This window comes from Vairimorpha ceranae (assembly GCF_000988165.1).
Source record: "Vairimorpha ceranae strain PA08 1199 chromosome Unknown NODE_5, whole genome shotgun sequence".
Taxonomy (NCBI): Eukaryota; Fungi; Microsporidia; family Nosematidae; genus Vairimorpha; species Vairimorpha ceranae.
The window spans coordinates 116,247-140,870 of NW_020169300.1; the positions used below are offsets into that span (position 1 = coordinate 116,247).

The following is a 24,624-nucleotide window of genomic DNA, read 5'->3' on the forward strand; positions in this document are numbered from 1 at the left end:
ATTTATTTTTTTATGTTTTTATCCAATTTTTTAAATAACTCTGATGCAGGAATGTCTTTCAAATCTTCAATATCTTCGATTGAGCCCTCGTCTGACAGCGTATCCTCATCTTCCTCTGAAATATCCGATTCGTCTTCTTCAAGTAATTTTTTTTGCCTTTCAAAGTCTTCTGAACTATCAGATTTAAATTCCTTGACTATTGAAATATCTTCAGTTAATAAATTGTCTTGTGAAGAATCTTCATTTTCAAGATTATCAGAATTTTCTAATTGAAGATTGTCATCCTTTTTTACACAAGCAGTTTGGTTTTCTCTGTAACCTTTGTCTTGAATTTTATTATTTTCTAGTAACAAATATTTCTTATACATTTTGTCAATTTTCTTTTGATTATTCTCTAATACCGTATTACATAACTTTTCCGACTGATAAAAAATTTGTTCAGAAGTAAACCCTTCCAAAAATAGTTCGTTACAGTTATATTTCTCGTTAAGTTGTTTATAAATTTTTTCTATCATTTCGTAATTATTTTTTTCTTTTTTCATAAAATTTTTACCCTTAAAAATGGGTAAAGTTACAAGAAAAATAAGAGAAGAGAAAAAAAAAGAAAGAAGCCCTAGACGTCTTAGTGCGGCCAAGTATCCTAGTATTACTGAAACTATCCAAGGTACAGTTGTAGATTTAGTGCACGAAAGAGGAAGGGGGGTACCCTTAGCTTATATTAAATTTAATAATGAGACATTTTCTGTTATTGCCACTGAAGGGATATACACCGGTCAAAATATTTTAATTGGAGATAATGCGCCTATAGCCATTGGTAATATTACAAAGCTTAAGAATGTTCCTGGTGGTATGGCAGTACATTCTATTGAATACGAATATGAAGATGGTGGATGTGTAGGAATGACAGGAGGTGCGTATTCTGTCGTAGTCAATCACAGGGAAGAATCTAATGAAACAGTCCTTGGATTACCAAGTGGACAAAAAAAGGTTTTTAGTAGCGAAGTAAGATGCATTGTAGGTGTTCCTGCATCAGGTGGTATAAAAGAAAAACCTTTCCTTAAAGCTTCTGTTGCCTATTACTTTAATAAAGCACATGAAAAGAAATGGCCAAGAGTGCGTTGTGTAGCTATGAACCCCGTAGATCATAAATTTGGAGGGGGTAATCATCAACATGTCGGTAGGCCTACTACAATATCTAAGAGAAGACCGCACGCACAGCTTATGGGTTTGATTGGTGCTAGAAGAACTGGTAGAGTTAAAGGAAGTAAAAAATAAATTTTTTATTTTATGCAATATTTTTTTACGATAAATATCATTTTATGCTATTAAAGATGATCTAAAAATCTTTTGTAAGTTAAATGAATGGTTTGACATTTGTGATTAAATAAATTAACTTATGTTTAGTAGTAATTAATTTCCATTAAATACATTTTGTATTTACATCTCCTTATTTTAATTTACAGCACATTAAAAATTACACATGTGTATTTTTTAATATAAATGCTAAGAAAATACATCTTGTACAAGAAATTTATATTAAATATGCATATAATACATCTTTACGAATTTATTCGAGAAATTACATGCACGACAAAGAACGTAATAAAAAACTTGGCATATAAGTATATTAATACATCTTACAAATATGATAAACTTAAAATAAACATTATAAATAAATTATTAGAAATAATTTGTCGCATGCAGCAGTTCTAAATCCTTCAATTATCAGGCTCAAACTAACACATGAAACAAATATTACATAAAGCGTTTAACAAGATTAAAATTATTTAATCTAAATTTAATAAACAAGAGTAACTAATACAAACGCTTTTTTTTCTTCTTTAAAAGCAACTCCTGCTCACCAGGATTCTGGCGATATAATAATTAATATAAATAACTTCTAACATCCAAATTAATTCTAAATTTTCGACTAAAAAAAGTAACAAGATAATTCTTTAATTTAAGTAAAAACAAACAAAATTAAAAAAAGCATAAATAAAACAAATGTTCCTCCTATGTAATACAGCCATGTTTTAAAATATTGTGGTTTAACACTTTTTATTAGTTTTACATTTTTAAAAATGCTTAACAATTTATTTTCAAATCCGGGCTGTAAATTTTCTAAATCCTTATTTTGATTTTTTAGTACATCGGAAATTTCTAGTGCTACATGTTTTAATGTTTGTACACGTGATCTAAGAATTGTGCCTTCATCATCAGATTCTTGTTCATAAGAACGCATTATAAAGGGTTAAATATAAATTATTACATATCCTAGTATTCAAAATGGTCTACTGTCTTTTTTGTTCAAGAAAATACAAAACTAAAAAGGCTTATAAATCACATTCTGAAAGTTTAACACACAAACAGAAAGAAAAAGAAATAAAAAAGGATGTTATAAGTTTTAGAAAGCTTTTTTTAACAAATTTCAGTTCATTTATTTATAAATATAATACTTATAAAGATTTAGAGGAGGTTTATAGAGGGTATATAAAAGATAATATTATTGGTTACAGAGATGTAGGTTATAAAAATATTGAAGCTATAATTAAAGATTTAACTGATCTTGTCGATGTAAAAGAAAAAGATAACAAATTTTTTGTTAAAGGGTATGATCGGTATGTACAAAACGAAGCAACAGAATGTGTATCTTGTACTTCTAGCGAACCTTTGAGTTTTGAAGAAATTTCTACTTATGAAGAATATGAAGGTAATCAAGAAGATTTACTTAATTTATTAAAAAATTGAATTTTTTTCATTGGTAGCAATAAAACAGTGTCTTAAATTAATATTTAAAAAATTTTATTGCCCTTTTTATGTCCGAAATTTCAAATAAAAAATTTAAATTTGAATTTAAATCTTCTATTTCTTTTTGGAGTGACACAAATAAAGATAATTTTGAAAAAGATTTACAAATAGCAGAAAGCGAATTGTCATTCACATCAGCTGAAATTAATTCAAAAACCGAATCTTTTAAACCATCTAACATTAAATTTATTATTCGCGACATTTTTAAATCTGAAGATAGTATCACATTGTATGGTGATGATGTAGTTTGCACTGTTGATGGCGAATGGTGCTCGATAGATTTCGAAATTAATACTAAAATAACCGTAATGAGCTGCTTATGCTGCGACAAAGATTTACAAAAAATTATAAAAGACAGTTATATACACGTATATGTAAATGATGAAGAAAATTATCTTTTTATTGAAGATGATCTTCTTACAATAACCAATCTTGTGTCTAGTATTCGATGTATTAATAATCCATATCTTAACGGTAAAATAGCTGACATAGGATTCACTTTTAATGATAAATGTTTGGTAAATGGGATTATTTTACATGAAATAATGGAAGATTGTATCTTAAACCAGAATTTTAAACTATCCTACATAACAAAAAGCATTAGTGCTGGAATTAAAAAAAATCTTATGAATATTTACTGCTGTAATACCAGTGAAAAAGTAGTTAGAGATGATATAACTTCTTTAATAGGCAATATTATATCATTTAATAAACAAAATTTAGTTTTTAATGAATGTGAAAAGCGCATTGCTTCCCTTTCAATGAACTTAAAAGGGAATGTCGATGCTGTAGGTTTAGAAAATAATATTGTTTTAGAAATTAAGAGCGGAAAATCTATGGATATTTCTCATAAAGCACAAGTAATTCTTTACAGTCTTATTCTTAAGGAGAAATATAGGACTAATTTTCAATCTTATCTTTTTTACATAACTGCTAATAATTTTGTCAATGTAGATATTAAACATTCTGAAGTTAAGTCTCTAATGATTCTTCGTAATAAATTGGCTATGCACAATAGTATTACTAATTGTAGCTGCTGTGAATATGATCCATGTAGAATTATACAAAAAATTCTTAATCTGTCTGATTCTCATTGGTTAAAAAAAATGTGGAATGCGTTAGAAAAGGAAGAAAGCTTTAGATTAAAAGAAACATGGCATTTAGTTAAATTTAAAAAGCAATGCAATCAAATTGTAGTCTTTGCTTATGATAGTAAAAATATTGTAGTAGATGATATTTATGTAAATATCTACACCGAAGATTTAGTAAAGCTATGTAAAGGTATTATAAACGAGATGGATAGCATTTTTCTACACGTTTCACTTAGTGAAAAAATTAATTTAGAAAAAAATAATAATTATTATATTAGTTTTGGAAATAGTGATGTGTTTTTTAAATTTATGAGATATAGTTTAATATACATTGCCTATTTTAGATATTTACAAAAAAATAAAACAGGCGGATTTTTTTTGCCTGATGAAGATAAAGGATTTTTTGAAGAAGAAGATTCGTTTGAATATTTTAGCAGTGACGAGATAGAAACTTCTAAGGTTGCTATGGGTGATAGTGTTGTAGAAAAAAATAATAATACGATTGTTAAAAATAATGTTAACACTGCAAATAAAACTCGAGATTGTTGTTTAAATAAACATTCGTTTGATGACACATGTACAAATAAATATGACGAAATCGAAAAAGATTTGAAAAAAAAGTATACTGAAAATCTTGCAAGCTCGTCACTCGACTCTGGCATATTTTCATCATTAGATAGACAGATAAATCACGTTATAGATGATCAAAAAAAATTATCCTTAGAAACCAATTCATCATCCTTTGCTTATTTTACTCCGTTGCCACCCGAACCAAAGAGATACAAATATCAAATTCCTGAAATTTATATGTCAAAATTTTTACGTTTAAATGAAAATCAGAAGGCTGCATTATATTCCGCACTGAATTGCGAAAATTATAAAATAGTGCATGGCATGCCGGGAACTGGAAAAAGCAGTGTTATTGTTTTGTTAATTAAGATTTTAGTATATTTAAATAAAAAGGTTCTACTGGTTTGTTACACAAATCTTGCTATAACAAATATATTAAGTAGATTAAAAACTATACGTAGCTACCGAGCATGTAAAGAAAATATTAACTTTTCTAGTGTGCAAGAAATAAAAACTTATTTTCGAAATGTCGATCTTGTAGCAAGCACTTGCTTTGGATTTCGAGATCCAATATTTTTAGAACGATCGTTTGATTATTGTATCATAGATGAGGGATCACAACAACATCTTCTTTTAACTCTTATTCCTATTTCTCTTTGTCAAAAATTTGTTATTTTTGGGGATCATTTGCAATTAAAACCTTTATCTAAATCTTGTACGGATCTTAATATGTCTTTATTCGAATATTTACTTGATGTTAATCATTCAGAATTGACTATTCAGTACAGAATGGGCCCAAATATTATGCGTTTGTCAAATGAACTTTTTTATGATGGCAAGCTTCAACTAGGTAGATCTATAGAAGATTCCGTTTGTTTTATAGATTCTTCTACTATAGAATATTCTAAATTTATAAAGGATGTATATGATACAACTATTCTGTGTTATTTTAATTCACAAGTTAAAATAACGAAAGAATTAACTGATTGTCAAGTAGAAACCGTTGATAGATTTCAGGGTTCTGAAGCCAATAATATTATTGTTGTTTTTGATCCTGTAGTAAAATGCGATGTTATTGAGTCTAAAGAAAGATTAAATGTGGCACTTACACGAGCAAAAAGGAGTCTTATTTTAATAGGCGATTTGACAAAGATGAAAGATATTTATATTATTAATAGATTATTACAAATTTTAAATATTGTGTAATTTTTTCTCTAACACGTTTCAATATTTTTATAAAACGTAAAAAAAAATCAAAATAATGGCGGACCCTGAAACTAAAGAAGAACCAAAAGAAGAAGAAATTTTATTTAGTAGTAATACAGAATTTCCAGAAGAAATTAAAGAAAAGCTAAGAAGCACTTTAAAAGGAAAAACTGAGAATATTGAGCCTACGAAAATGAGTAGTCAACTTAAAGAGATGCTTGATAAAGATTTTGGCTCAGGATGGTGTGTGATTGTTGGAGGACATTTTTCTGGCGCTTTTACTTACATAGGAAATTATTATATTGAGATAACCGTTAAAGATATGGTTATTGTTTTATTTAAAACATTCAAACCTGAAAAATAAATATTTACACTAAAAAGTTTATTTTACTCTTTTAATTTCTAATTCAAAATTGAGTATTGAATACATTTTACCTCCTCCATATGAATCTGCTAAAGTTCTTTTGTCATCAACTGTTTTGTTCAAAAATAACTGGTCATCTTCGGTTAGTACATTAAGGCCTACTTTTTTTACTTCAGATATTTCTCCACCACTGGTTTCAAATAATGATAGTGAGCAACGATCTTTTACAACAGGATTGTAACTTATTTCAAAATCATCATCGTATTTGTCTTTAAGAAGAGTTTTCGTCAGTGTTTCGGGATTTTTAATTGTAATCTTTATATCATTTCTGCACGAATGACATTTCATTTCCCAATTGCACTTATAAACACCCTTTTCTTTGATCGAACTTTCATCTGTTATTATAACTACTTTAGGATGTGTATAATCACAAGCAGTACATGTTACTATGGCAGGATATGTCTGATCACAAGATAATCCTTTTATATTTTCAAATTCTCCTTTAACATATAATTCATACTTCATATTTAAGGGATAATTAAATTACAACAAATTGTAAAATGCAAACAAACCTTATAAACGAAATAAAACAAAATATTTTGAAATTTTTATTTCAATTATTATTGTAAGAAGATCTAAGATTTACAGCTTCATTGAGATATATATTTAGAATAGTATAAGACGAAATTTTTTCTAGTTTTACATTTGAAAGATCTTTCGATTTTCGAAATTTTCTAAACCAAATTTCAACACATTCAAATGACATTCCTAATAAATATCCTAGATCTCTTTTGTTTTTTAATGATGGAAATATTGATTTTCTAAATACACTATATAAAACATTGTTTTGTAAACTTGTCAGTTCATTATACATAATGTTATTTTTGTAACGAATATTCGTTCTTTGTAACTTAACTAGTCCAATAATAGCATCTGCTTCATGTTCCAATTTTTGTAAAAGCATTTTGATGTATTTATGCTAAAATTTTATTAAATGATAATAAATTTATTTTACAAACAAAGTTTTTCTAAAATCAAAAATTTTATTTTAGAAAGATATACATTCTATCATATAATTTATCATGTACATTACAGTTAAATAAACTTTATTTTTATTAAATTTTAATTTAAAAGCATAAAAATAACGGTTTTTTATGATTTGCAATTTTAAAGATTGTGAGGTGGCAATAATTCTTATGAAGTTTAAGTTTGAAAAACAAGAAAATTTTAGAAATTGCAAAAAAAGCAATCATATTAAAACTAAAAAACAAGTAGATTTATTGAATTGTGTATTTAGTTTGGATCCTTATCCTAGGAGAAATATAAGGGTGCTTTTAGGAGATCTTTTTAATTATAAAAGTCAAAGACCGATACAGATCTGGTTTCAAAACAAACGACAGACTTTTAATGTGTGTAAAGAAAATCTAAATAGAACTGAATTAGATGAACTTTGTTTTTTAAATTTGTTGGAAAAATATTTAGACAGTTTATAATAAATTAATTTTCATTTAATATTAATTTATAGGATAATTAATGATTATCTAGAAAAAGTTACATCATTTTTTAATCAAACGAATTATTTTATAATACAATTGTTCCAACATGCTACCAATAAAAATGTACAGGAGTTTAATTTTAATGATTTGTTCATCTAATTATAAAAAAAATATATTTAAGTCCTACAATGGAAAAAGAAACTGAAAATTTATTAAATCTTGGAGCTACCGCCAAAAAAATACTTGAAAATAATAAAGGAATTTTAGCGGTTGATGAATCTCCTAGTTCTATGGAAGATAAGTTTAAAAATTTTGATATATCAAATACAGAGGAAAACCGTAGAAAGCTACGCGAATTGCTTTTTATGACAGAAGGATATGAAAAATTTATTGGTGGTGCAATATTAAATGAGGAAACATTTTCACAGAAAGCGAGTAATGGGAAATTATTAGTTGACATTTTGATTGAAAAAAACGTGTGTGTAGGCATTAAATTAGACAAAGGACTACAAAACTTTGAAGATGAGGAGAGAATATCTGTCGGCCTTGAAGATTTGGAGAATAGAATACAAAATAGTTTGTTTGAAAAGGCTGTCTTTGCTAAATGGCGATCATTATTTATCGCGTCGAAAGATTTACCTACTATGGATTGCATAGATGAAAATTGTAAAATTCTCGCAAAATACGCAAAAATTTGTCAAAAGTATGGTAAGGTGCCAATAGTAGAACCCGAGTTGTATTTTAAAGGTAATTATCAAATAGAAGATTCTAAAAAACATACCAAACAGATTTTAAGTCATCTTATAAGGTATTTAAATGATGAAGATGTTTATTTACCAGGAATTCTAATTAAAATGGGATTTGTTACTCAAGGAACTGAATCAAGCGTACAAAATTCCTATGAAGGAGTAGGACTGGCCACCTTAAATGCCATGATATCTACAATTCCATGTGGAGTACCCGGAGTTGTGTTTTTATCAGGCGGGCATACACAGGAAGATTCTATAGGTTACCTTTCAGCAGTAAACAATTATAAGGTTTTAAAAACTTGGGATATAAGTTTTAGTTATGGAAGAACATTAACTGATGCACCGATAGCAGAATGGAATGGAAAGGATGAAAATATTAACAAAGCACAAAAAGCCTTCTTTAATTTAGCTAAAAGGTGTTATATGGCAAACAAAGGTAAATAAACGATGAAAAAAAATTATTTTTTTAAACTGTCTTTTATTACAAAAACTGTATAATTTTTTACAATACTATTATTTGTGTTTATTATACCACATATTGAAAATTTTTTTGTTTACAACTTTTCTACCCTTAAAATGGAAAGTGACAACAAACAAGAAGATCAAGAAATAGTTGATTTTCTAAAAAATTCTGGTTATGATGAGCCTTTAATAAGAAAAGCATTGTCAATGACTAAATCAAGAAATATGGATGATGTTGTTGATTTAATAATGAAATTAGAAAATGAAAAGATTGAATGTAAAGTAAAACGTGTAGTTAAAGAAGATCCTAAAGTTAACAGAGAAGAGGCTACCAGAATATTAGAAGAAAACAAAAAGACAATTTTAGCAGATCGCCGATATAGAGAAGAACTTATTAGAAGATATCAAGAAGACAAGAAAAAAAATGAGGAAGAATTAAAAGAAGACATTCCAGAAGAAAAAGTGGTTGAAATTAAAGCTGATTGCGTATTCAATATTAGATTTCCTGATTCAAATTCACTTAAATTATGTTTTAAAAAAGATGATACATTAGAAGATCTTTTTAACAAAATTGAGGAATTTTATGGCAGTTCAAATTTCGTGTTGTATAAAATGAGAGATAATGTTCCTATAAATAGATCTACAGAAAAATTACAAAATGTAAAAAAAATTTATCCAAAGGCAGCTTTATATATTGAATAAACATTTTGTAATTTAACCTTGTTGTATTTTATTGTTTATTAATTTGTTTTGTACCCAAAAATTCCTAGTTTTATAATAATTGATTTAATTAGCCAGTAACTTGTAGCTATCATCCACCTGTTTATTTTTTTATATCATAAAACGAGTTTCTCCTTATTAATGTATTTACAGTATTGTATAAATTTTATACACAAAAACAGTTATTTTAAACACACTCTGCACTTCTTTGAAAAGCTTTTGTTTCAGAAGCCTCTAATATTTCAAGCTATAAAATGTTACATAACTATACCCTTGTCATGTCCAAGGTTTCAGAGGAAAGAGAATTAATAAAAAAATATTTTTATAGTAACGAACTATCAGATTTAGAAATGAAAAAAGGATTAAATGATCAATTCTCTTACATTAATACTTTTTTAAAGTATAGACATAAATCAGAAGAATCTCAAATCAAAAGAAAAATCAAAAATTTATCTACCATCAATATTTTGTATTCTGTTTATATTTCATATAAAAATATCGATAAATCTTTTATTAAAAAGCTTGAAAAAATACGAAATGAATTATCAACAAGAAGTGATTTATTTGAAGCAGTGATAGATTTTTTAGAAAATAATGAAATAATTTACGACGATTTATATTTTTGGCATCCTGGGTTAAAATACAGTGATGTTTTTTCTTTAATTTACGATTTAATACCAAATATTGTAGAGGAATATAAAATTTATTTAGTTAATAACTTAATTTTAGGTTTAGAGCCCAAAACACGCATTTTAGAAGTTTTTAAAAATAGACTTAACAAGTCTTTAGATGATTTTGATATCATAAATAAAGACCTGGTGCTGTTTAAAGTGTTTCAAGATTTATATTCAAATCATGAGAATGAAGATTTTGCTTTAGGAATTAAGCGTAAAGAAATTGCTACAAGAAAATCTATTAGAAGACCGCACAAAAATTTAACCTTTAATGTATTGAAATTCTATAAAATAGTAACAGCCTACTTTTGGAAAGAAAATGATTTAGAAGAAGAAAATTGTGAAGAAGTGCTGAACATGATAGGTGGTGTAGATTTAAAAAGAGACTATAATAAAGACATAGAATTAGTCTTATATCCTTCTCTTTCTTTGATAGAAATAGAAATTAAAGGGAAAAAAATAAATGTTAAAATGGCGGTGTTAAATGATTTAATCGTTCAAAATAACAGATCTAAAAACTTTTGGATGCTAAATGGAGTTATAAATGAAAACTGGGAGTTTTTGTAAATAAAATATAAAGAAATTAAAGTTTATTTTTTAAATGCGTTTTGTAGCAAATAATACTGACTTATATTATATTAAACTTTAAAAGAAATAAGGAATATATTAAAATATAAAGTAGTAATATATTTTGTTAAGTTAACAAATAACGTGTCTATTGATAACAAAACTTCATTATAATCAACAGTAACCAACTGCACACACCATCATGATATTTAAAAACGTCTTTGGGTTAAACGTCAATTATTTAAAACACTATTAAAACTATTGGTCATCTGTAAACAAAGAAGATCATTTCTTTTGCTATTCTAAACTGTGTTGATCCCAACATATTTAAATTTATATGGATACATAAGAATGAATAAAATAAACTTAATATTTGTATTGTCGTGTTCTGTATAATATTATACTTTTAGTAAAATATTTCTAGTATTTCTTATCAAATACGGTTAAATTTGTTTTATAAAAGATATTTACTTTATTTAGTTCAGTTTTAAAAAAATTCAACAGCTTTATTTTGAATGCTTAAGATAAATCAGTAAATAAACATAATTCTTAAACAGTAGTTGCAAAAGAAAAGAACAGTAAGTTAATAAATTCGTCTATATGAATATTTAATATTCGTAATAAATTTAAAATCTTTTAAAAAATCATTTTAGAAATAAATTGCGAATAAACTAAAAAAGATTTTTTTACTCTTTTTATTTCTTAAAGAAGTAAAATTTGCAGCAAATTAAAATTAATATTGTTGTAAGAATTAAATACAACTACTAATATTCTTTTTTTCTTTTTAATTATATTTTAAGAACAGTAAAATTAAAAAGTAAACTTTCCACATTCGTATTTTTAATTTTTTCATTAGCCAAATAAATAATAAAATTTAAAGCGATATATTTGCATTAAAACGCCCAAAACAAAATTTGCGACGTTTAAAATTTTTGACTAATTAAGTAAATGACAACATATGACATTGAATAAATTATGTTTTTATATACTCATCACCCCTATGAATATGACTGATGATAGAGAAGAGCGTTTTTATAAAGCAGTTACATGTTTATTACTTGGAATTGAATACTTACCAAATCTAAAAAATATTTATTATTTAAGAACCAGTTCTGGACAACATAGAAATAATTTTATGCGAAATAATTTTTTTAATGCTAGAGAGAGGCAATATTATCAAAAAAATTACTACAATTTTAATCCAAGAAGAGGAAATTACGAATTTCCATATATTAACAGAATTAGAAGAAAAAACAATGAACATTATGACTAGATAAATTTTTGAATAAAATTTATACAAAAATAATTCTGTTTTAAACATATTTTTACTAGAAAAAGAACTTTTTTGTATTTTTGTTAAATTAAAAAAATTGACGGTTAAAATTTTTTAATTAAATAAATTTACATTTTAACAAATTTAACAGAAAAAAATGTCCTAAAACATAAAACAACTTTTTAATTTACATTTATAATTAATTTCTTGATAAATATCATAATTTTTGTAAGCAAAATTATTTACTAAATTTGAGGAATAAAGGAAACACATACTAAATACCTCTAAATATTTAACAGAAAGATTTAACATGTCGTGTTTATTTAATAATTTCTAATTATTAAAGCCAAGTTTTACTCAAACAAAAATTAAAAACCATGAAATTAATTTAAATTATTTAACCGATCGGAAAATTTAAAAGATTTTTTATTTTAGCAAAACCAACTTATTTTTTACACTTTAAGATTAAATTTGTATTAAATATAGTTTTTTTTTGTTGTATGGTGTTATCTTGCATTAGTATAGCTTAAAGTTTAAAAATTTCTTAAGATCAGTCTTTTATTTTTAATCTACTGTACAATTTTATCCTAACGACTTTATTGTACCATTTAGCTATTACATGTAAAAAATTCTTTAATTTTGCAGTCTTTATTTAGTTATTGTGTCGAATAATTAATTATACCGCACTATTTTATTGTTCTTTAAATTTGGCTTTATAAAAATTTTACTATAGATAAAATTTTTTAAAAAAAGATTATTTTATAAATTTAAAGAATAATTTACCTAATCAAATATTTTACGAGAAAATTCTTAATTAAACTAATGACAACTAATCAAATATTTGTTTATATTTACGTTTATCTAGCAAAAGAATAAAATTAAAGATATTTTTTTGGGCTCAGATGTATTAACTGTTTATTATACGACATCTTTATATTGTCAAATAAAAATTGGTTAATAAAAATATTTTTTTTTCATATACACGCTCATTTTCGAAATAAGATATTTTTAAAACATACATTTTTAATTAATCTTTATTGTTGTTTTTTCGATTGCTACTATACTGATTCTAACATAAATATCTGAAATTTAAAATACACTAAGGTAAGGTAAATTTCCACGCGGTTAATTCATATACACAGCTTTATAATGTAATTACACCCTACTGCGTAAATTTTTAATGAGGTATTGCATCAATGTAAAGTGTCGAATTATTTTTGTAGATCGATGCTTTAATAAATTTGTCACTACTGTTATTTTAGTGTTAACAATTATTAAATTATCATAATATTTAAAATTTGTAAACATTTAGTTTTTTTGTATAATAATCTCCTTAATTTTAACGTATTTTTATTATAACGATAATTACTTTGTATTTTTCTTTTTTTGGTAGGCAAAAAAATAAAAATATCTTTGCTTTTTAATTTATCAATACTTTTTAAGAATATTAACAATTTTTATTATACTTAAGATATAAACTCTTTTTGTAATATTTTTGATTAATAAACTTTTCTTGTTTATTATTATTTTTTATTTCTTAAATTATATCCCTTATGAATGCAAAAATAAAAATTCTTAAATATTTAGAAATTACTAATAATTGTTGCTCATCTTTGCAATATATTTCTAAACTTTTAAATATTTTAGATATCTTTGATTTTGAAACCGTTAAGAATTTTTACTTAACATACAAGGATAGAAAAAAAGATATTAAAATAAATAATAAGTTGAGCGTAAGCATAAACTACATTTTAACAAGAAACTTTGAATTTTTAGAGAAAATAGATGATAGTTTTTTTATACATCTTCTTATTGATAACGAGGAATATTTCGAACTCTCGGATACGTTAGAACTAAGACTTATTGAAATTATAAATAAAAGTTCTGTTTTGGATATAAAGTTATATAAGTATATAACCAAGTATCATAATAATCTTATTTTGACAGAAACAAGTGCGAAATATATATTTGATGTATCTAAACTGATGAGCTACACAAAAAATGATATAAAAGTTATAAGACAAATATTATTAAAAAATCGCGAAACTAAGACGAAAGAAGAAATTACAAAATATATTAAAACACAAGGATGTATTAATAACATAATCTTGTATAATTGCTTTATTTTACAAATTTATAATGTTTCATATATTAGCAACATAGACCTAGCTACAGTAAAAAAAATAATCTGCTACAGCCACTTTATAGAACATATTAATAAATCAAGAATATTACAAAGATATTTTGTAAGTTTAAGAGATTTAGACTGCATGTTAAAATATCCTGAATATGCTATTATTGATGATTTAATAAAATATTGCAATGATAAAAGCGAGGAAAAAATATCGTCTTGTTTAGATGGATTACAAGATACTAATGTAAAAAATAATTTGCACAATGATCAAAATAAACATACACAGGTTGATTTTCCCATACAAGAAATACTTGTGATGTATTTAATTAACAAAAAACATACAACTATTTGTGACATACAACAAATTATAAATAAATTGGGCCTAGAAAATAAATTATTGATAGAATTTTTTAAAATTAAAGGTTATGATTTGCAGGAAATAGATCCTAAACGTATAAAATTAAATGATCATGATAATTCTGAAAATGATAAATTAAAAAAAAGCACATCTATTGTCGATAGAGTAAATGCACGTGTGTTGTCTCTACAAAAAATTAAAGATTCTTATCCGATACATAATAATATAGAAATTAGTTTGTTAGCTGATGCACATGACGATATATTGTTTGATAAAAATCGTTTTTTTATGAACATAGATATGTACTTAAAAAGAATACACAATAAAGAATTTTCTTCTGATGAAGTTTGCAATTTAATAGATTTAATTTTTGAAATTTTAGATTTTAAACGTACATGTAATTTAGTATTAGATATACTAAAGAGTTATAGGGCATCAGTTATAGAAAAAATTCAAATAAATTTACTTAAAGTACTTGATGATGGTTTTTTTGAAGTAGAATATTTTGAGAATATAAGAAATTTATATAACAAATTATTAGTATTAAGTAATACATCAAAGACAAAAAAGAACAATGATACAATTTTAATAAAATTGTCTAAATATTGTAACTTTTTTGATAAAGAAATTCATATTGGAAATATCAAAAAATAAACTTTTCTAAAATAGAAAAATATTTATATTAGCTTTTGTTACTTTTTTATACATCTTAAATAAAATTGTTGCTTGAAATTTGTTTAGCCTACTTGATTGTTTTATTGTTAAATTTTTTGATTTAAAATGAAATTTTGATGGCATTAAATGAATTTTTTAATTAAATTTTTAAAAAATTTTTCTAAAATAAAATCAAAAAAATTTTATTAATTTTTTTTAGATTTAATAAAATGAGAATCTTCCAGATGTTTAACTAAAGTACTCTTATTTTTGTATCTTTTAGTGCATCCACCAAAATTACAAGCATAAGGTTTATTTGCATCTAAGCTATCAGGAGAATGTCCTTTGTCAAGATGATACTTTAATGAATATTTACTCATGTATTTTTTATAACATCCGGGATAGTCACAATGATAAACTCGAAACATTTTTCCTTCTCTAAAATAAAAACCTTCTCCATTAATAAAAATAACATTTTTAATTCTTTCTCTTGTTAACTTTTCGTTATCTGACAAATTATATGGATTAATACTTGACAACGACTGTGTCTGATATAATCCAAAATTAGAGAGTGCTGGTTTATAAGTAAATCCGGGAGATTGGTGAATGTCATAATTCTTCTGGTATTTTTTGTTTAAATATTCTTCATACTCTTCTCGCATTTTTCGATGATCCATATTTTGAAAAAAGGAGAATAGTTTTATACTAAAATTTATCAGGTGACGTCACCACCACTCTTATACAAAAATGATTAAATAAAATTGCCGTCTAAATATGTATTAAAAGGATATATAAATGTTTTTTTTAAACAAGTTGAAAATTATTTTAATATTTTAATTTTTTTATTTTACTTATTTTTTTATCCTTTAAGCTTTAATGCTTTATAAATTTATCAAATTGTAGATATTAACGTTTTTGACGTTGATTAAATCATTATTTAACAATTATTTAATTAAGATTATACTTTAATTTTACCATAATTTTTTTCAATTATCTGTTAATTTAATATTTTAATTAATCTAAATAAATAAATTCACAAAAGGATAAATAAATTATACCCTTACTACAATTTAATAAGTGAGAAGGACGATAAATTAAATTTTGTTTAAAAATTATATTGATGTATACAGAAGAATTAGAATATTTACTATTAAAATAGCTTGAATATATAGATAGTGTATTAAACTGTATAGAGTATTTGTTTAAAATTAATATACGTTTTTCTGCACAAAAACAAAACACTGTATAAGCAATATTTTCATCAAGTATTTGTTTGCAAAAGTTTTTTCGTAAATAAATAATAAATATATGTCCTGTTAAAGCAAAAATAAAAAATTTAATTAAGAATTAAAGAAAAATGTAAATGTATAAAAAAGGCTTTTGATATTATTTTCAAAAGTTATTTGCCATTTATTTTATTGAAATTTTTAAAATTAAGGGGTTAGAATTTTTGATAAAAGTTAGTAAATTCTAGTATATTTAACAAGCCTACGCCCCCCTGTTTAAGACAGAATTTTGGATTTGATGGTGGCTAGTATTTAATAATTACTTTTTTTTAAATGCGAACTATACGTTGTAGCAGCTCTTTTTGTGTTAAAATTATAAAATTGTTTCTCTTTTGTTATGAATAAACTCTACTTATATCTACATTCTTTATAATTAAAGCAAAAATATAACTTAAAAGAATATAACTAAATAATGTTTTGTAAAAATAAATAGAATTTTACTATAATGTTATCGCATATACAAAATACTTTACAAATTTAAAAAAAAGGAGGGTAAAAAAATGAGAATTTTTTAATTAATTAATATGTCTAGCTTTCGCTATCTTGTTTGAAACTATATCTTAACTTAATAAACGCATAAGGACTTTGAACTTGATAATTGACAGAATTTTGACTACCCTAAAATTTAAAATTTTTATCCCTTATTCTTTAGATTATGCAAAAGAAGAAAGAGTGCATAGCCTAAGAATATTTATTAAAAATGTTTTTTAGTAATTTTTAAATTTTTAAGACCAATAATATAATTAAAAAGTAATTGATATAAATTTTAATCTATTTTGTTTTAAATAACTCAAAATTTTCTGAAAATTACTTAATTTATATTTAACAAATATATTTGATTTTTATAAAAATGTTTAATTAAATTTATTTACGAAGCAGCTTTTTTTATTTTTTTCCTTCCATAGCTAAAGCTTATCTTCAAAATCTTACTTAGACAAAAAAGAGAATCTCTGTGTCTTTGCTAAACCCAATACTGTCCATTTGTCTTCTATACACTAAAGAGATGCTTTCTAATGTTTTTTAAGAATTATAGATTGGATGTGTGTCTCAATATGGTCTGTTATCTCTATCCTTCTTTTGTGTTGTTTTGACACTTAGTTACTACCCACCCTGTCCCAAGTTAAAACATAAGAATTTTTATATCAATATTTGTATTTTAATTCGTATGGTACAAAGTTCAAAAAAAGTCCGATAATTAATAAAAAAAAAAGTAATTCAATTTTAATAGAAAAAAAAATATTTTTGTAAACAAAATTTCTGTGCTTGTGTATCAAACTTATGTAAACAACCGTACTAAGAAAATAAATATATTTTATTTTAATTTAATGCATTTTTAAACCAAAATAGCTTTTTTGAATTTTCCAAATATATTTGTAATTCTTCTTCTTAACAGAACTTAAATAAAAAGGGTTAAAAATTTTAAATTTTGGGATAGTCAAAATTCTGTAAATTTCAAAGTGCATTAACCTAAACTGTAAAAACTTCAGCATTTTTATTTATAATTACTTTTTCAGACACACATAATTTTTCAATAAGCATTTTATTCAACCTTTCATCATGGCTTTCCTCAAAATTGTGAAATTTAATATAATATTTCCAATCATTACATTGCCATGTTTATAGTTGATCACACAATCGTGTTACCATAAAAACTCATTTCCTAGTATTAAATTATATGTGCAGTTGGCAAATACATAGGGTTCTATTAAAAACTCTTTTTTTAAATTTAGATTAAATTTAAGGCTACACTCACTCAGCTGTAGTACTCTCTTCACAGATTTATTATTTGCAAAAACAGTCTCAATTTGTTTGTTTTCTCAAATTGTCAATTCGCATTTATTTACTAAACCTCTTAAAATATAGATTCTAGTAGCTCCTGAGCCGATTAATGCTAAATGGTTTCGATTGAATATAATTACTTGTACCAATATATCATTTATATTCTCACTTTTCTCCAAAGTAATGGTATTGGCTTTATGACAATCCTTTTCACAGTTTTTATTTAACTTTATTGTATCGTAGGCATTGTGGCGATAATGTTTGCCCCAGCTTTAAACCTTTACTCCTTCTAAACTGGTCTTGCATTCGAACTGTTTCTTGTTTTTGTAAGAAACATCGCTGGTAGGTCTCAAAAATTGCTTTAATTCTTTTATAATAAGCTTGTAAAGTATGTTATTCGCATGATTCGTATAATTTTCTTCTAGTGTGAATGACTAATCCTTCTTCAAACGTATCCCATACCTTACGATTATATTCATCCTTTGAAATTTTATGTGAAATAGCGTAATAATTCACATATTGCTTAATATAGTTTAAATATTTATCAATAAAGCAAAACTTAACTTGTTTGGCATCAGCAAGCTTTTCTCTCCAAATAAAGGTTCTTTTTGTATCATAAGTAATAGTCATAATTCTCTTTATAATCATAGATAGTTTTTCTTTAAATATTTTTTCTCCTAAACTATCATCTGTCAACAATCCCTTAAGAATTGTTGTATACTGTTATGCTGTCCATCCATTTGCTGAACACATTTCTAAATTTGTCAAATCATTAAATCATGTCATATTCCCTGACATCATCAATAATGTTATTTCTTCAAAAAATTTAATCCCCTTGTTTTTCACCGACCACATGTATCTCAGCATCCTTTCATTACAATTCAAACTTCCTTCTGTAATGCTATTCCCTAATGTTTTTTCACCACCTTACGCATAGTTGTGGAAACCTCCAGGTCTTCTACCTGTGGCTAAATAAAATTCAACTTAATTCTTAAAAATGTTCTTTATAATTTACACTAGCTAACGCTATCTTGCTTAAATCTGGACGCGAATTTGATAAACGCCAATATACTTTTTTTAATTTTAAAAAGTAGGCATGTCTTTATGCGTGTTATTGTATCATTTAAAATTATAAAATGCCTTCTTTTTATAATTAAACTTTGTATAGCCAAAATTTTTAATTTAAAAAACTTATTAAAACTTAAAAGAATACACAAAAAATTATTTTATCATTAATAGAATCCCTAAGCTCATTTCATTGCTTTAAAAAAAAATTGAAGAATTTTTCAATTTAAAAAAAGAAGGGTTAAAAAATAAATAAAGATTCAGATTCAAATTTTTTATATATATTGATGACTAGCTTGCTCTATCCCGTTTTCAACGGGCTCAAATATAATGTATGTTTTTTCTTTTTAATGGTTAAATGCGCCTTTATGCGTATACTTATTATTTTTAACTACAAAGTGGCTTTTTTTATTATAAATTAAAATTTGCTATAGACACCCTGTAACAATTTACAAAATTAAATAAAATTAAAGAAAAATGCACGAAAACATTGTGTTGTGCTTTTATAATTAATTTTAATACTTGTGTTATTCTTTCTTAATAAAAAATAATAAGAATTTTACAAATTTTTAAAAAGAAGGTTTAGAAATAATAAATATTCAGATTCAAACTTTTTATATATATAGATAGCTAGTCAATGCTATCCCGTTTTAAATGAAATTGTAAACACGATGTATTCTCTTTTTCTCAATCTGTGTTATATCTTTGGCCTTGTATGTATTGTTTAAAATTATTAAATTCATCCTTTATCAATAATTAAACGTTGTAATAATCACTATTCTATGATATAAATAATTTTATAAAATTAAAGGAAGATGCACAAAAATATTGTGCTGTTCTTACAGAAATAAACTTAATACTTGTGTTATTTTTTCTTAATAAAAAATACAAAGAATTTACTAATTTAAAAAAAGAAAGGTTAAAAATTAAATCAAAAATTTTCCTTATCTTTTTAAGATATAGTAGAGTAGATAGATATTTTTACTCATTCTAATCAAATTACTGCCGTTATTCATAAATTTTATTTAAAAATATTTTTGAGGAACCAAATTGATTTTGTTTATTATATTTTAAAAGCTGTTAACAGAATTCCACACTTTGTTTTTTCAGTTAAATTTTATTAGAAATTATAGACTTTATTTCTACTAATTTTATTTATAATAAATTTTATATAGTTTTATCTAGCTAAATATAGCTTTACAAAAAATAAACTCTTTTTTTTCTGTAGATTTGTTAAAACTTTTACTTTGGTCTAAAAGTAAAACTTCTTCTGTCATTGCTTAATATATCTGTTGCACAACAATCAACACTTTTATATACTGATCTTAACATGAAAGCATTAAACAAGTGATTTATTTTTTTTGCTTATTTCAGAGTTTAAACATAAACATAAAATGTACCAAAAACAACCATACGTCTTTTCTTGTATGAAAAAGTAAAAAACTTTAAGATCAAAAAATTTTTTCTAAATATTTTGCATTTTACTCAAAATCAAATAAAAAGACACATCTATTAATCTTATTTTAATGCTCTAATTATAAAAAATAAAAATTTAAATTACTACGATTTTTTCAAAAATTATTTTACACGTCATTGATTGCCTTATTTTTTAACTATTTTAAGATTTTATAAAAATGTTAAATTATTTATATTCTTGATTAATAAGATATTTATTTATCTATAAATTAAAAAAAATATACACCCTATGGATATCAATGCACATTTTAAATTTTACATTATATCAGCTTATTGTATTTTCACAATTTGCACTATTGTAACAGAGTCTCTTTTAACAAAAAAATTTATGAAATTTGTAAAAAACTCTTTAATTAGCGATCTTACAACAATGGCAGCGTATACTAACCAAATGTTGTGTACAAAACTGCTGATGTTACTAGAGATTTCTTATGCTGCTGATTTTTATTTTAATAAGGATATTAACAGTCTTGTACAGATTTTTATTGTAAAATTAATAAATGGAATGGTTTGGCTAAACTTAGGCAACAAAATTAATACTGATATTGATTTTGCAATTCATATTATTATTACTTTTATTTCTATGTGTCTCATTTTTTGTAGTTTATATTTTGAGTACAGTTCTATTTATAAATATTATAATCGTCATATTAGTTATGATCCTAAAATTATTTCGGTTTACTTATTTCTTCGAATTGTCAATGCTGTACAAAATGCAACAAAAGTATTTTTAGTTATTCGCTCTATAATTAGTATACATATTAGATATTGCGATTTTTATACATTTTATTCATTTATAAAATTTTTGGCTATAATTATAATCGAAACGTACGACAAAAGAGAGAAAAATATTTATAATAAGGTTAGAGCTTATACTACTTTATATTTTTTACTTTTCATGTTTGGTGTTGTATATATGATAGCTACACTTAAAAACGAGACAGTAAAATTCCACTTTATAAGTTTTAATTTTGAAATACTTACATTGTTTAGTTTTATACTTCTTGTATGTTGCACGGTAAAAATGCGAAAAAATTATTAAAATTTGATTTTTGATAGAAGATTTATTTTTACTAGTTTAATAAATATTATATTTTAAATATAATTAGTATGAGCCAGCGATGAGGCATGTTTTAATGTATATTCTTACAGCCTAATTTAATAATACATGAAGTTCTTTAGATTTTTTGTTTTGATTTAAATTAAATCATTTTTTGGTTGCCATTTGGATATCATGCTAATTTAACTTTCTTTTAATTAAAAAAATTCTAAGAAATCAACAATCAATGATATAGATCTTATCAATCGCCAATTTTTCAAACAACATTTTTTCATGCGGAAAAATACCGCAATATTTTATTAAACTGCATACTTGTAGTATAAAAATAAACAATAAATTGTTAGCTGTTGATGCCTTAAATTTTTTTTTTAACATGCAATTATAATAAGATTTTCTAAACTAAATTTTATTGAAAAACGAATTACAAACAGACAATTTAAAGGAAAATTATTACAATAAACTTTGATATAAAAATCGTTCCTTGAGAATACACAAACACTACAATGACAAATAAACTTATTTAATGTAAAAAATTCTTTATTAAGTTATGCTAACGCTTGCTCAGTAAAGTTTTGTTCTACAATACTATCAAGTCTTTTATTTTAAAAATCAAGACCAATAATAAACATTTTTAAGTGAATAAATAGTGTCTTATTTAAAAATATTTTAAACAACATTAATCTCTAAACAATTTTTGAGGCTTATTGCAATTTACCTGAAAATTCAGAAAATTTAATTAATTAAACAAACACGTAAATTTATACAGCTTACAACTAAACAAAAATTTCTTAGATATATTAGGTAGCACATACAAAAATTTTTATAAAATAATTTAGTCTACCAATCTGCCGCCTTATGAGCCATATTTTATTAACTTTTAATTGCTTGCTTTAGTTATTGTAAATTTAATAATTAAAATTACGTTAGATGAAAGCAAAAAAAAATTTTTTTAAAAATTTAAATGGCCAAAATGAATAACATTATCAAAATTAAATACAATTTTTTATGGTCAAAAATGTTTACGCTGTGTCTAAAATCTTTCAATAAAATTTTGTTATCACAAAATATATATTTATAAAAATTCATAGATAAATGCAAAAACCAGCAATTTTAAATTTTATTTTTATTTTCTAGATTTTTTCTTTTGTCTAAATAGAATATGATTTACAGCATAATAAAAAAAAGTTCATTATTACATTTTACTGTAATTTTTATAGATACTAATTAATACAATTATTTCAGAAATTTTTGAACTTATAAAATTTATAAAAAATATTAATTAAACGGCAATGCAAATTATTATGTATAAAGAAATTATTTTTGTTTTCTTTTATGTTAAAGATTATTAATAAGATTAAATATTGATAAAAAACTTTTTAATTATTGGTGATCATTTTTAAAAAACTTCATTGCTAACTCTCTTAAGGTAGTTCCTTTGCAAATATTAAATGCTGAGATGTTTCAATTTAGCTTTTCTTACAAGAGAATAAACATTTAAAATATCGATATACTTAAAATATTTATGAATATTAATTTGTGATAAATATTTATTGAATTTCTCAGAATGGTGTTTTTTTTCTGAACAATAACATTTATGTATAGTTATTGAAATTTTTGTTGTGTCTATTTTAAAAAAATTTTGTAATTTTGGCGTTTTAGTTATTTATTAAAATTAATTTTTAAAAACCGAATTTTCCTTGAAAAAGTAATTTTTAAATTTTTTTTAAACAAAAAATTGAACACCTACAATGGATATAATGAGCATGAAAAGGAACATAAATCAAAGTTGAAAAGTCTGTAGCCAAAGTTGTTAAGTCATTTTTCCTTGCAGAAGTTTTTTTTTATAAAATGTTATAGTTACAAGGTTTTTAGGTTTTTAAATAAATTGCTTTTTGTTAAACAAGTTATGGTTTAAATTATTTGAAAAAGTTAAACTTGTTGTGTAAATAATATAAATTAGAAATTATTTTGAGATACATTGATATATTCTAAACAGAACAGAGTGCTATTAATTTGCTTTTACAGATTTTAGAATTTTATGAACTTTTAAATAAGTTTACAACTTTATTTTTGGCACCCCGATTCTTTTCTACTCGACAATAACTTATTATCAGGGCAAGCAGGATATGATCCGACGAAAATCGGTTATTACATTCTGATTCATTTTTTACTTAAAGAACTTTTTGATGATTTAGTAGAATATAAAATGTTCAGTACACTTTCTTCAGTACAACAATCTGAAGATGGTAATATTACGCAAAAGAAACTAGAAGATTTTACTAAAAAAGCTTAATGATGTTTCACAATTTAAAGACAAGGCAAAACCAATTACTAACAAAGGCATGTGGCTAAGGTTACATGATTATATAATAAGTCATTAAGATAAAATTTTTTATTGATGGTCATATCTAAGTGTAGCTTTAATAATATGTTTTTACAGATTATTCCTAATCAATTTTTATTTGTAATATCAGGACTCTATTTTTTTTGATATTTAAAAGGACTATAAATTTTTTTTTATTTCTGATACCTTAAGAGTAACCAAAAATTTGTTTTATATAAAAAAGACATTGTGTACAAGTTATATTTGAGTTTTTATTTTGGCAGAGCAAAACGTTTAAACAAGCTTTAAATAATTTAGATGTATATTTAATATAAAAAAATAATTAAGTAGGAATTATAGGAGAATTGCTGGCATTTAGTATAATGGCTGAAGAATATAACTTTAAAGATTGGTAAATAAATAGATGTTGATACATTGTTTTTACAAGTAATCAGATTAAATGACAATCGTGATGCGAGATGAAAATTAGAAATTTAAAATAAAACTAT

The 24,624-nt window shown here is 24.1% G+C and overlaps 20 protein-coding genes across 20 annotated transcripts; 13 read left to right on the top strand and 7 right to left on the bottom strand.

The window, feature by feature from the left end:
• Positions 1–2: 2 nt before the first annotated feature.
• On the bottom strand, positions 3–542 carry AAJ76_5000116788 (hypothetical protein; the record flags this gene model as incomplete). Its single annotated transcript, XM_024475815.1, has 1 exon — positions 3–542. The coding sequence occupies one exon, from the start codon at positions 540–542 to the stop codon at positions 3–5; it is 540 nt and encodes a 179-aa protein (XP_024332019.1).
• A 19-nt stretch (positions 543–561) lies between these two features.
• AAJ76_5000116808 (60s ribosomal protein l8) lies at positions 562–1,275 on the top strand (the record flags this gene model as incomplete). The annotated part of the gene is made up of 1 exon (XM_024475816.1): positions 562–1,275. The coding sequence occupies one exon, from the start codon at positions 562–564 to the stop codon at positions 1,273–1,275; it is 714 nt and encodes a 237-aa protein (XP_024332020.1).
• Positions 1,276–1,500: 225 nt separating this feature from the next.
• AAJ76_5000117747 (hypothetical protein) lies at positions 1,501–1,713 on the top strand (the record flags this gene model as incomplete). The annotated part of the gene is made up of 1 exon (XM_024475817.1): positions 1,501–1,713. One exon carries the CDS (start codon positions 1,501–1,503, stop codon positions 1,711–1,713), a length of 213 nt encoding a protein of 70 aa, XP_024332021.1.
• Positions 1,714–1,960: 247 nt separating this feature from the next.
• On the bottom strand, positions 1,961–2,242 carry AAJ76_5000118488 (target snare coiled-coil region; the record flags this gene model as incomplete). The annotated part of the gene is made up of 1 exon (XM_024475818.1): positions 1,961–2,242. The coding sequence occupies one exon, from the start codon at positions 2,240–2,242 to the stop codon at positions 1,961–1,963; it is 282 nt and encodes a 93-aa protein (XP_024332022.1).
• A 44-nt stretch (positions 2,243–2,286) lies between these two features.
• On the top strand, positions 2,287–2,748 carry AAJ76_5000118533 (zinc c2h2-type; the record flags this gene model as incomplete). The annotated part of the gene is made up of 1 exon (XM_024475819.1): positions 2,287–2,748. One exon carries the CDS (start codon positions 2,287–2,289, stop codon positions 2,746–2,748), a length of 462 nt encoding a protein of 153 aa, XP_024332023.1.
• A 68-nt stretch (positions 2,749–2,816) lies between these two features.
• AAJ76_5000119063 (dna helicase) lies at positions 2,817–5,675 on the top strand (the record flags this gene model as incomplete). Its single annotated transcript, XM_024475820.1, has 1 exon — positions 2,817–5,675. The coding sequence occupies one exon, from the start codon at positions 2,817–2,819 to the stop codon at positions 5,673–5,675; it is 2,859 nt and encodes a 952-aa protein (XP_024332024.1).
• Positions 5,676–5,868: 193 nt separating this feature from the next.
• AAJ76_5000122115 (dynein light chain 1) lies at positions 5,869–6,039 on the top strand (the record flags this gene model as incomplete). The annotated part of the gene is made up of 1 exon (XM_024475822.1): positions 5,869–6,039. One exon carries the CDS (start codon positions 5,869–5,871, stop codon positions 6,037–6,039), a length of 171 nt encoding a protein of 56 aa, XP_024332025.1.
• Positions 6,040–6,057: 18 nt separating this feature from the next.
• Positions 6,058–6,564, bottom strand: AAJ76_5000122810 (hypothetical protein; the record flags this gene model as incomplete). Its single annotated transcript, XM_024475823.1, has 1 exon — positions 6,058–6,564. One exon carries the CDS (start codon positions 6,562–6,564, stop codon positions 6,058–6,060), a length of 507 nt encoding a protein of 168 aa, XP_024332026.1.
• An 88-nt stretch (positions 6,565–6,652) lies between these two features.
• On the bottom strand, positions 6,653–7,003 carry AAJ76_5000123249 (hypothetical protein; the record flags this gene model as incomplete). The annotated part of the gene is made up of 1 exon (XM_024475824.1): positions 6,653–7,003. The coding sequence occupies one exon, from the start codon at positions 7,001–7,003 to the stop codon at positions 6,653–6,655; it is 351 nt and encodes a 116-aa protein (XP_024332027.1).
• Positions 7,004–7,193: 190 nt separating this feature from the next.
• AAJ76_5000123440 (hypothetical protein) lies at positions 7,194–7,532 on the top strand (the record flags this gene model as incomplete). Its single annotated transcript, XM_024475825.1, has 1 exon — positions 7,194–7,532. The coding sequence occupies one exon, from the start codon at positions 7,194–7,196 to the stop codon at positions 7,530–7,532; it is 339 nt and encodes a 112-aa protein (XP_024332028.1).
• Positions 7,533–7,723: 191 nt separating this feature from the next.
• On the top strand, positions 7,724–8,728 carry AAJ76_5000123970 (fructose-bisphosphate aldolase b; the record flags this gene model as incomplete). Its single annotated transcript, XM_024475826.1, has 1 exon — positions 7,724–8,728. The coding sequence occupies one exon, from the start codon at positions 7,724–7,726 to the stop codon at positions 8,726–8,728; it is 1,005 nt and encodes a 334-aa protein (XP_024332029.1).
• A 132-nt stretch (positions 8,729–8,860) lies between these two features.
• Positions 8,861–9,448, top strand: AAJ76_5000125107 (hypothetical protein; the record flags this gene model as incomplete). Its single annotated transcript, XM_024475827.1, has 1 exon — positions 8,861–9,448. The coding sequence occupies one exon, from the start codon at positions 8,861–8,863 to the stop codon at positions 9,446–9,448; it is 588 nt and encodes a 195-aa protein (XP_024332030.1).
• A 296-nt stretch (positions 9,449–9,744) lies between these two features.
• AAJ76_5000125991 (hypothetical protein) lies at positions 9,745–10,707 on the top strand (the record flags this gene model as incomplete). Its single annotated transcript, XM_024475828.1, has 1 exon — positions 9,745–10,707. The coding sequence occupies one exon, from the start codon at positions 9,745–9,747 to the stop codon at positions 10,705–10,707; it is 963 nt and encodes a 320-aa protein (XP_024332031.1).
• A 1,000-nt stretch (positions 10,708–11,707) lies between these two features.
• AAJ76_5000127954 (hypothetical protein) lies at positions 11,708–11,980 on the top strand (the record flags this gene model as incomplete). Its single annotated transcript, XM_024475829.1, has 1 exon — positions 11,708–11,980. The coding sequence occupies one exon, from the start codon at positions 11,708–11,710 to the stop codon at positions 11,978–11,980; it is 273 nt and encodes a 90-aa protein (XP_024332032.1).
• Positions 11,981–13,533: 1,553 nt separating this feature from the next.
• On the top strand, positions 13,534–15,126 carry AAJ76_5000129780 (hypothetical protein; the record flags this gene model as incomplete). Its single annotated transcript, XM_024475830.1, has 1 exon — positions 13,534–15,126. The coding sequence occupies one exon, from the start codon at positions 13,534–13,536 to the stop codon at positions 15,124–15,126; it is 1,593 nt and encodes a 530-aa protein (XP_024332033.1).
• Positions 15,127–15,132: 6 nt separating this feature from the next.
• AAJ76_5000131516 (hypothetical protein) lies at positions 15,133–15,270 on the bottom strand (the record flags this gene model as incomplete). Its single annotated transcript, XM_024475831.1, has 1 exon — positions 15,133–15,270. One exon carries the CDS (start codon positions 15,268–15,270, stop codon positions 15,133–15,135), a length of 138 nt encoding a protein of 45 aa, XP_024332034.1.
• Positions 15,271–15,332: 62 nt separating this feature from the next.
• On the bottom strand, positions 15,333–15,803 carry AAJ76_5000132049 (transcriptional g2 m transition repressor; the record flags this gene model as incomplete). Its single annotated transcript, XM_024475832.1, has 1 exon — positions 15,333–15,803. One exon carries the CDS (start codon positions 15,801–15,803, stop codon positions 15,333–15,335), a length of 471 nt encoding a protein of 156 aa, XP_024332035.1.
• A 1,931-nt stretch (positions 15,804–17,734) lies between these two features.
• On the bottom strand, positions 17,735–17,902 carry AAJ76_5000134148 (hypothetical protein; the record flags this gene model as incomplete). The annotated part of the gene is made up of 1 exon (XM_024475833.1): positions 17,735–17,902. One exon carries the CDS (start codon positions 17,900–17,902, stop codon positions 17,735–17,737), a length of 168 nt encoding a protein of 55 aa, XP_024332036.1.
• A 1,641-nt stretch (positions 17,903–19,543) lies between these two features.
• AAJ76_5000135790 (hypothetical protein) lies at positions 19,544–19,678 on the top strand (the record flags this gene model as incomplete). The annotated part of the gene is made up of 1 exon (XM_024475834.1): positions 19,544–19,678. The coding sequence occupies one exon, from the start codon at positions 19,544–19,546 to the stop codon at positions 19,676–19,678; it is 135 nt and encodes a 44-aa protein (XP_024332037.1).
• Positions 19,679–20,961: 1,283 nt separating this feature from the next.
• On the top strand, positions 20,962–21,774 carry AAJ76_5000137208 (hypothetical protein; the record flags this gene model as incomplete). The annotated part of the gene is made up of 1 exon (XM_024475835.1): positions 20,962–21,774. The coding sequence occupies one exon, from the start codon at positions 20,962–20,964 to the stop codon at positions 21,772–21,774; it is 813 nt and encodes a 270-aa protein (XP_024332038.1).
• Between the last annotated feature and the right edge of the window lie 2,850 nt (positions 21,775–24,624).